At 36.9% G+C, this 11329-nt stretch overlaps 1 protein-coding gene across 1 annotated transcript; it reads left to right on the top strand.

The window, feature by feature from the left end:
- The first annotated feature begins 9687 nt into the window (after nt 1–9687).
- Nucleotides 9688–10617, top strand: LOC128586303 (eukaryotic translation initiation factor 4E-like). The gene has a single exon (XM_053592010.1). The coding sequence runs from the start codon at nt 9688–9690 to the stop codon at nt 10339–10341; it is 654 nt and encodes a 217-aa protein (XP_053447985.1). The 3' UTR covers nt 10342–10617.
- The last annotated feature ends 712 nt before the right edge of the window (nt 10618–11329 follow it).

Here is an 11329-nt window from a genome sequence, read left to right on the forward strand (position 1 = left end):
AAAATATACAATTTCAAAGCTGCATTGAACATTTTATTTCCAATGTTATTAGTATTTTAAAAGACAATTCATCATACAGTCACCTATTATACAACTTGATATGTTATTCTAACTTGGAAGATTGAAAAGTTCATGCATCTTCTTATCTTTTTTATTCATTCTCATATTTTGATTTAAACATAATCCATGGTAGACAGTCAACATCGCCTAACAATTATTTGAAAGAGAACAAATATTTATTGAATTCAAAAAAGACCACAATAATAGAGGAATATTTTCTTTAAACTGTCACAATAATATTTGTCACTTTCCTACAGTGTCTGATATTTACAAAGTATCTCAAGGTTGAAGACATTAAATAAGCCAGTGTCATCAATAAATTAATTAATTAAACTGAAAGAAATAATGTAAAGCATGTAAAATTCTAAGCCAAAATATCTGTTTGGGAGCATTAAGTAAAGAACTGTTACAATCACTTATATTTCTGACATGAAAATGGATGCCAATGTAGAAACTATGAAAAGATTTCATGAATGTCAGTTATTCTCATATCCACACTTTATTTGTTACACAATTATTTATTGAAAAAGTCTCACTGCAGACAATGATGGAATACCTTGTAGAAGAACAAAGTTCCCTCTAGAACAACTGATAATGAGGGTTAATTTTTTAAAGGCATTTGAGAGCACTGGAGAGCTGAGACAGCCAGGACTTGAGGGGACAGAAAATCATGAAATGCAAAGCTCATTAAAGTAAGTTAAATTTCTGCGCCACACTTTAGTCCTTGAGCCAGTTGGTAACATCAAAGTTGTACAGGACAAGAAGAGAAAGAAGCAAAAATGAAGAAAAGTTAGATGGGGGGAGAACAGTGGGAGTGTGGAGATGCTAAGACAACAGGTTATTAAGGGGCTATAACCCCAGATGTCAGGGAAGCCTGATGAAATGAACCCAACGCTGCCCTACTTATTTACCTTTTAAAGCTATGCAGTATGCTTGTGAAAAACCAGTTGAAAACTTGGCTGTTACATTGCAGAGCTACCAGAAAGACAAAAACTGGAGTTAACAACCCACATGGTTATAACACCCCACAGATTCTGCATTTAGACCCTGGAAGGTTACACTGTAGAAGCAAGTATAAGCTAGAGATAAATCATGTTATGTCAAAAGACATCATTAAGGGATGACAAGGCAAATGGCAGAAGGGGAGACGATAGTATTTGTTATACCTGTAGCCAACAAAGGTTCTTATATTCAGAATACCTGCATATGCACAGTCCTGTAAATCAATAATACAGTAGATGACCCAACAGATAAAATAGGCAAGAAACTTAATTTTACATCTCAAAACAACAAAGAAAATATCCAAACAATCAAAAAAATGAAACACTTGTTAAAGATTATTAATCATTAGGCAAATTAAAATTAACACTATAACGAATATTTCAGAAAATATTTGAAAACAATAAAATATATGTTAATGAGACTATAGAGCAGTTAGGTAGTTCTGGAGAGGCCTTAAACTGGTGCAACAACTCGAAAAAATGCTTGGCATTATATACTGAAGATGAACCTACTTATTTCTTAGGACCCAGAAATTTTGCTTATCCTTATTCAACAAAAATAGCTGTAAATGGACAAGAAAAAATAATTTTATGGCATCACTATTTATACAAGTCCCAAACTAGAAGCTATCAAGGTGATTGGATAAATACTTTCATATTATCTCGACCAGTGGTTATCAACTAGGTATGATTTTTTCCCCCAGAGGAGCATTTAGTCATAGATTACTTTAATTGTCATAAACAGCTGAGCACAGGGATAGAACAGAGTTTTGGGCATCTAAAGAGCTGAAACAAAGGGCGTTGTTAAACATCTGACAATGCACAAAGTAGATGCCACAACAAATAATTATCTGGCCAAAAATATCAATAATACCAAGGTTAGGAAACCATGATCTATTATTAGTGATTTTCAACCAGTGTGGTGTGCTGTGAAGGGGGGAACAGAAGAGGGTAGATGTGTCACCAAAATTTAAAAAAATCATTAATTAAATTATTTTTGTAAGAAGTTCAAAGCACAGTAAGTATATTCTTATTTACTCTTTGTTCTGATCCACATAATTTAAGTGTGGCACAGAAGTTAACTATAGGTTCAGGTGTGCTATGAGATAAAAAAGGTTGAAAAACACTGATCTATACAATAAAATATTGCATTAAGCTGAGGATTGAGAAAGTAATTCTATTCATGAAATATTAATTCCATAAACATACATTTAAAATAAATGATCCAGACACAAAGAGGCTATATAGTCCTACACATTCCTATGTATATGTACATATACATAAATTCCTGCATATATATGTAAATATATAAAAATAAATATATATGTATATATTTGTGCATATATGTATATATATACATTAAATCCTCCTTATATAGGGTGGCCATAAAGTTGGTGCACAATTTAAAATAGTGTGCAATTTAAAATTGCACATGAACTTTATGGTACCCTGTATATTAAAAAAATAGTGAAACTAGTTAATAGTGGTAGATAGCAAGATGCTGGCTCCCTCTGTCAGGAATAGACACAAAAAGGGGGCAAATTTGGTTTGAGTTCTTTTTTGAGCTTTGATTCTATGGGTGTATGTGCTCTTTGAAAATTGCCTGAATTGTATTATGATATGAATTTATGTTATATTTCAATATAAAGTTCACTTAATTTTTTTTTCCATTGTGTCATTAGCCTGTAATATGTCATAAATATCAATAATTTTAATTGATAATATCAATTAGATCAATAATATTTCAAAAAATAATAATATTCCAAGCATACATACAGTCTGCAACTTAAGAGGCAATTTTATTTATTTTTTTTTAAGTCACTTTTTTTTTTTTATTGTTGGGGATTCATTGAGGGTACAATAAGCCAGGTTACACTGATTGCAATTGTTAGGTAAAGTCCCTCTTGCAATCATGTCTTGCCCCCATAAAGTGTGACACACACCGAGGCCCCACCCACCTCCCTCCTTCCCTCTTTCTGTTTCCCCCCATAACCATAATTGTCATTAATTGTCCTCATATCAAAATTGAGTACGTAGGATTCATGCTTCTCCATTCTTGTGATGCTTTACTAAGAATAATGTCTTCCACATCCATCCAGGTTAATACGAAGGATGTAAAGTCTCCATTTTTTTTAATGGCTGAATACTATTCCATGGTATACATATACCACAGCTTGTTAATCCATCCCTGGGTTGGTGGGCATTTAGGCTGTTTCCACATTTTGGCAACGGTAAATTGAGCTGCAATAAACAGTCTAGTACAAGTGTCCTTATGATAAAAGGATTTCTTTCCTTCTGGGTAGATGCCCAGTAATGGGATTGCAGGATCAAATGGGAGGTCTAGCTTGAGTGCTTTGAGGTTTCTCCATACTTCCTTCCAGAAAGGTTGTACTAGTTTGCAGTCCCACCAGCAGTGTAAAAGTGTTCCCTTCTCTCCACATCCATGCCAGCATCTGCAGTTTTGAGATTTTGTGATGTGGGCCATTCTCACGGGGATTAGATGATATCTCAGGGTGGTTTTGATTTGCATTTCTCTAATATATAGAGATGATGAACATTTTTTCATGTGTTTCTTAGCCATTCGTCTGTCGTCTTTAGAGAAAGTTCTATTCATGTCTCTTGCCCATTGATATAAGGGATTGTTGGCTTTTTTCATGTGGATTAATTTGAGTTCTCTATAGATCCTAGTTATCAAGCTTTTGTCTGATTGAAAATAGGCAAATATCCTTTCCCATTGTGTAGGTTGTGTCTTTGCTTTGGTTATTGTCTCCTTAGCTGTACAGAAGCTTTTCAGTTTAATGAAATCCCATTTGTTTATTTTTGTTGTTGTTGCAATTGCCATGGCAGTCTTCTTCATGAAGTCTTTCCCCAGACCGATATCTTCCAGTGTTTTTCCTATGCTTTCTTGGAGGATTTTTATTGTTTCATGCCTTAAGTTTAAGTCCTTTATCCAACTTGAATCAATTTTTGTGAGTGGGGAAAGGTGTGGGTCCAGTTTCAGTCTTTTACATGTAGACATCCAGTTCTCCCAACACCATTTATTGAATAGGGAGTCTTTCCCCCAAGGTATGTTCTTGTTTGGTTTATCAAAGATTAGGTGGTTGTAAAATGTTAGTTTCATTTCTTGGTTTTCAATTCGATTCCAAGTGTCTATGTCTCTGTTTTTGTGCCAGTACCATGCTGTCTTGAGCATTATGGCTTTGTAGTACAGACTAAAATCTGGTATGCTGATGCCCCCAGCTTTATTTTTGTTACAGAGAACTGCCTTAGCTATACGGGGTTTTTTCCGGTTCCATTCAAAACGCAGAATCATTTTTTCCAAATCTTGAAAGTACGATGTTGGTATTTTGATAGGAATGGCATTGAATAGGTAGATTACTTTGGGAAGTATAGACATTTTAACAATGTTGATTCTTCCCATCCATGAGCATGGTATGTTCTTCCATTTGTTAATATCCTCTGCTATTTCCTTTCTGAGGATTTCATAATTTTCTTTATAGAGGTCCTTCACCTCCTTCACTAGGTATATTCCTAGGTATTTCATTTTCTTTGAGACTATGGTGAAGGGAGTTGTGTCCTTAATTAGCTTCTCATCTTGACTGTTATTGGTGTATACAAAGGCTACTGACTTGTGGACATTGATTTTATATCCTGAAACATTACTGTATTTTCTGATGACTTCTAGGAGTCTTGTGGTTGAGTCTTTGGGGTTCTCTAAGTATAAGATCATGTCGTCAGCAAAGAGGGAGAGTTTGACCTCCTCTGCTCCCATTTGGATTCCCTTTATTTCCTTGTCTTGCCTAATTGTATTGGCTAGAACTTTCAGCACTACGTTGAGTAGTAAAGGTGACAGAGGACAACCTTGTCTGGTTCCAGTTCTAAGAGGAAAAGCTTTGAGTTTTACTCCATTCAGTAAAATATTGGCTGTGGGTTTGTCATAGATAGCTTCAATCAGTTTTAGAAATGTGCCACCTATGCCTATACTCTTCAGTGTTTTAATTAGAAAAGGATGCTGGATTTTATCAAATGCTTTTTCTGCATCTATTGAGAAGATCATGTGATCTTTATTTTTGCCTCTGTTAATATGGTGGATAACGTTTATAGACTTGCGTATGTTAAACCAGCCTTGCATCCCTGGGATGAAGCCTACTTGATCATGATGAATGGCTTTTTGATGATAAGCTGTAATCTATTGGCTAGGATTTTGTTGAGAATTTTTGCGTCTATGTTCAGGAGTGAGATTGGTCTGAAATTCTCCTTTTTTTTGGGTCTTTTCCTGGTTTTGGTATCAGGGTGATGTTTGCTTCATTAGAATGTGTTGGGGAAAATTCCTTCTTCCTCAATTTTTTGGAATAATTTCTGCAGTACAGGAATAAGCTCTTCCTTGAAGGTTTGATAGAATTCTGGTGTGAAGCCATCTGGACCAGGGCATTTTTTGGTTGGAAGATTTTTTATTGTTTCTTTGATCTCAGTGCTTGAAATTGGTCTGTTCAGGAGCTCTATTTCTTCCTGGCTGAGTCTAGGGAGAGGGTGTGATTCCAAATATTGATCCATTTCTTTCACATTGTCAAATTTCTGGGCATAGAGTTTCTGGTAGTATTCAGAGATGATCTCTTGTATCTCTGTGGGATCAGTTGTTATTTCCCCTTTATCATTTCAGATTGAGGTTACTAGAGATTTTTCTTTTCTATTCCTTGTTAGTCTGGCCAATGGTTTATCTATTTTATTTATTTTTTCAGAAAACCAACTCCTTGTTTCATTAATTTTCTGAATGATTCTTTTGTCTTCAATTTCATTGATCTCTGATTTGATTTTGGAGATTTCTTTTCTTTTACTGAGTTTAGGCTTAGATTGTTCTTCTTTTTCCAATTCCATAAGATCTCTTCTGAGATTGTTGATGTGCTCTCTTTCTGTTTTTTGAATGTAGGCATCTAAAGCGATGAATTTTCCTCTCAAAACTGCTTTTGCAGTATCCCACAGGTTTTGGTAGCTTGTGTCTTCATTGTTGTTATGCTAAAGGAAGTTAAGGATTTCCTGTTTTATTTCTTCCTTCACCCATCTGTTATTCAACAGAGATTGTTTAATTTCCATGCCTTTGGGTGGGGTCGAGCATTTTTGTTAGACTTGAGTTCCACCTTTAGTGCCTTATGGTCTGAGAAGATACAAGGTAAAATTTCAATTCTTTTGATTCTGTTGATAATTGTTTTGTGTCCCAGGATATGATCAATTTTGGAGAATGTTCCATGGGGTGATGAGAAGAATGTATATTCTTTATCTTTGGGATGGAGTGTTCTATATGCGTCTATCAAGCACAGTTGTTCTAGGGTCTCATTTAAGTCTCTTATATCCTTGTTTAATTTCTGTTTAGAGGATCTGTCCAGCTCTGTAAGAGGAGTGTTAAGGTCCCCTGTTATTATGGTATTATCAGATATCATATTGCTCAGACTGAGTAAGGTCTGTTTCAAGAATCTGGGAGCATTTAAATTGGGTGCATAGATATTTAGAATTGAAATGTCTTCTTGTTGTATTTTTCCCTTGACCAATATAAAGTGACCATGTTTGTCTTTTTTGACTTTAGTTGCTTTAAATCCACATGTATCTGAAAATAAGATTGCAACTCCTCTTTTCTTCTGAATTCCATTTGCCTGAAAAATTGTCTTCCAACCCTTGACTCGGAGCTTTAATTTTTCTTTTGCAGCCAGGTGTGTTTCTTGCAGACAGCAAATGGATGGCTTGTGTTTTTTTTTCCAGTCAACCAATCTATGTCTCTTCCGTGGGGAATTCAAGCCATTAACATTTATTGAGATAATTGATAAGTGTGGTAGTATTCTATTCGTCTTATTTGGTGAGAGTCCATTGCTTAGTTTTATCTTTTGTATCAGTGTGGAGGTTTTTTCTGTCCTTTAATTTCTAAGTTCTTACTTTGCCGCTGATCCATTGTGGTGGTCAGTGTGCAGAACAGGTTGAAGTATTTCCTGTAGAGCTGGTCTTGTTGTGGCGAATTTCCTCAATGTTTGTATATCCATAAATGATTTGATTTCTCCGTCAATTTTGAAGCTTAGCTTAGCAGGGTACAGAATTCTGGGCTGGAAATTCTTCTGTTTAAGTAGATTAAAAGTAGATGACCATTGTCTTCTTGCTTGGAAAGTTTCATTAGAGAAGTCTGCGGTCACTCTGATGGATTTGCCCCTGTAGGTCAACTGGCGCTTACTCCTGGCAGCTTGCAGAATCTTTTCTTTTGTCTTGACTTTGGACAGGTTCATCACAATGTGTCTTGGAGAAGCTTGGTTAGAGTTGAGGTGACCTGGGGTCCGATAGCCCTCTGAAAGCAGTGTGTCAGAATCTTTGGTGATATTTGGGAAATTTTCTTTTATAATATTCTCTAGTATGGCTTCCATTCCTCTGGGGCATTCTTCTTCCCCTTCTGGAATTCCTATAACTCGTATGTTGGAACGCTTCATAAAGTCCCATAATTCTGACAGTGAACGTTCTGCTTTCTCTCTCTTCTTTTCTGCCTCTTTTACTATCTGAGTTATCTCAAAAACTTTGTCTTCTACCTCTGAAATTCTTTCTTCTGCATGGTCTAACCTGTTGCTGATACTTTCCATTGCATCTTTAAGTTCCCTGATTGACTGTTTCATTTCCTTCAGCTCTGCTATATCCTTTTTATATTCTTCATATCGTTCATCTCTGATTTGATTCTGTTTTTGGATTTCCTTTTGGTTATTTTCCACTTTATTAGCAGTTTCCTTCATTGTTTCCATCATATCTTTCATTGTTTTCAACATGTGTATTCTAAATTCCCTTTCTGTCATTCCTAACATTTCTGTATAGGTGAAATCCTCTGCAGTAGCTACCTCATGGTCCCTTGGCGGGGTTGTTCTGGACTGGTTCTTCATGTTGCCTGGGGTTTTCTGCTGATTCTTCCTCATGGGTGATTTCTTTTATCTGTTTCCTTGCCCTAATTTTCCTTTCACTTCCTCTTGCTCTTTAAGTTCTCGTGCCTGTGGACTAAGGGTTACAGAACCAGAAGGGTGAGAAGGTTTAAGAGCAAAAAAGGGATGAAAGAAAGGAGGACCGAGTGATAAGAAAAAAAGAAAGAAAAATAGAGAAAGGAGAGGGGGTGGGTAAAAGGAATATTGACAGAAAGAAGAGAGGCACAGAAAGAGGGAGACAGAGCAATATAGGTGTCCAGTAGGGTACTTTGATACAACCTTAAAAAAAAAAAAACCACCTTCTGGGGGTGCCCAGTTGGGTGGTTCCCTTGAGGTCAGCAGCTCTTTGCTAACCTGATCAGACACAGTACCCCACCTCCACCAAGTAGAGAGGAAAGACAAAAATGCTATAAATCAAACCAAAACAAGCAAACAGAAAACTTTACGGGATAAAATTGGCTGGAAAAACCAAATAATAGCGGTAGAAACACTAACAAAAATGAAGTTCTAATTATTGAAATAGGCAGCAATGGGAAATTATAATTAAACTAGAAAAATTGAGAAAGAAAAAGGATCTGTATGGAAAAGGTTGAACTTAAAAAACAAAACAACAATCAACAACATCAAAATAAACAAAAAAAAAACAACCAAACCAAAAAAAAAAAAAATCACAACCAAAAACAAAGCAGTATGTATATGTTATTGAATATTGTCTGGGCAACACGTGGTCTTCTGGGGTATGAGATGTTAATCACAGTTCTGATACGACTGGAGGCTGCTAGTTTCTCAAACCCCAGCAGGTAGACACCCTAAATCTCTCTTCAGCCCACTTAAAAGGCACTTTGAACTTGTTCACTTACTGAGCAGAAGCTTGCTCAGGGAAGTGCTTGTCGCTGGAATCACTGCTGAAGTGGCTATCCACTTACCCTGTGTGTCAAAACTGGTCTCCCTCTGCCCCTGAGGGTTAGGGCTGCAAGGCGGCTCAGACCCCGCCCTTAGGCTACTTGGTCGCTGGGTTACCAGCTCCCACCCAATTCCAGCTCTGCGACCCTGAGGGCAGAGCTTGCCGCGGGGCAGATCGCTCACAATGTCTGCCTGTGACCCAGAGCCAAACACTATTAGCTCCATCTGGCTCAGCGGCTCAGACTGGCACCCTAGACAAAGGCCAAAGTTCTCCGCACTCCTGCTCAGGCTCTCCCCAAGGCAGTTCAGCTGAGTGCCAAGTCCAAAGACACCAAAACAGTTCACAGGTATGGCCTTTCTTGTTTGCAGTCTCGCTGCTACTGAACTTACAGTTGCAGGCGGGTTTAGACAGATTGAACACACGCGACCACTTGCCGGTTTTCCACTGTTTTAGTCCTCCTCTTGGGGTCCAGAAGTCTCTTGCTGACTCCCTGTATCCTCTCAGGGGTGATGATAGGCAGATCCCACCAGCCAGAGATGCCTGGAGTCCTTTATCCCCAGAGTCACGGTGCCCAGATGCAAGGAAGCTGTTACTCGGCTGCCATCTTGCTCCGCCTCCAAGAGGCAATTTTAATTTTAAAAAGATATAAAACACTATTTGAAGTGAAATAAAGTCATCAAAGCATGTGTCATTTTTATTTCCTAGGGGATTGTGTATGTGTGTAACACATTGCTAAGAAGACTTCTTAGCTCGGTATTTAAAATTTCATTTCAGTGATCGATCTAAGATGGCGACTGTGGAACCGGAAACCACCTCTACTCCTAATCCCCCACGTGCAGAAGAGGAGAAAACAGAATCTAATCAGGAGGTTGGAAACCCAGAACACTATATTAAACATCCTCTACAGAACAGATGGGCGCTCTGGTTTTTTAAAAATGATAAAAGCAAAACTTGGCAAGCAAACCCGCCGCTGATCTCTAAGTTTGATACTGTTGAAGACTTTTGGGCTCTGCATAACCATATCCGATTGTCTAGTAATTTAATGCCTGGCTGTGACTACTCACTTTTTAAGGATGGTTTTGAGCCTATGTGGGAAGATGAGAAAAACAAACAGGGAGGACGATGGCTAATTTCATTGAACAAACAGCAGAGACGAAGTGACCTCGATAGCTTTTGGCTAGAGACACTGCTGTGCCTTACTGGAGAATCTTTTGATGACTACAGTAATGATGTATGTGGAGCTGTTCTTAATGTTAGAGCTAAAGGTGATAAGATAGCAATATGGACTGCTGAATGTGAAAACAAAGAAGCTGTTACACATATAGGGAGGGTATATAAGGAAAGGTTAGGACTTCCTCCAAAGATAGTGATTGGTTATCAGTCCCATGCAGACACAGCTACTAAGAGCGGCTCCACCACTAAAAATAGGTTTGTTGTTTAAGAAGACACCTTCTGAGTATTCTCATAGGAGACTGCGTCAAGCAATCGAGATTTGGGAGCTGAACCAAAGCCTCTTCAAAAGCAGAGTGGACTGCATTTAAATTTGATTTCCATCTAAATGTTGCTAAGATATAAGAGAAGTTTCATTCGCCTTTGTCTTGTACTTCTGTGTTCATATATATATATATTTTTAATTTTGGCTAGAGTGTCCACTATCCCAATCAAAGAATTACAGTACACATTGTCCCCAGAATCCATAAATGTGTTCCTGGCCCACTCTGTAGTAGTTCAGTAGAATTACCATTACAAACACATTTTACCCATCCGTGATATTCAAAGGACAGTTTGCATTTCTATACTTTACAGGAAAAAAGTTCTATTTATGTTCCATTGGATGCAGGAGCATATTTCGCTGGTTTGAAAGAGTTTGATGCATACAGTTTTCTAGCAATTTTCTTTGTTTCTTTTTACAGCAGTGTCTTTGCTGTACTTTTGCTGATGGCTGCTAGATTTTAATTTATTTGTTTCCCTACTTGATAACATTAGTGATTCTGATTTCAGTTTTTCATTTGTTTTGATTTTGTTTTTTTCATCATGTAATATTGGTGAAGAATCCAGGAATATGACACAAGGTGGAATAAACATTAATTTTGTGCATTCTTTGGTAATTTTTTTGTTTTTGTAACTACCAAGCTTTGCTACAAATTTATGCATTTCATTCAAATAAGTGATCTATGTTTGTGTGATTTCCTAAACATAATTGTGGATTATTAAAAAAAGTAACATCATAATTACATTCCTAACTATAAGTAGTATGTCTGTTTTTGTATGTTTATGCTGTATTTTAACACTTTGTGTTACTTAGGTTATTTTGCCTTGTTTAAAAATGGCTCAAGTAGAAAAGCGGTCTCATTCATTTTAAGACAGTGTACAAAACTGTAAATAAAATGTGTACAGTGAATTGTCTTCTAGACAACTAGATTTGTCCT

Source organism: Nycticebus coucang, chromosome 5 (genome assembly GCF_027406575.1).
Source record: "Nycticebus coucang isolate mNycCou1 chromosome 5, mNycCou1.pri, whole genome shotgun sequence".
NCBI classification, from domain to species: Eukaryota; Metazoa; Chordata; class Mammalia; order Primates; family Lorisidae; genus Nycticebus; species Nycticebus coucang.

Coding starts and splice junctions, on each gene's coding strand:
- LOC128586303 (XM_053592010.1), top strand. CDS start 9,688: ATGGCGACTGTGGAACCGGAAACCACCTCTACTCCTAATCCCCCACGT.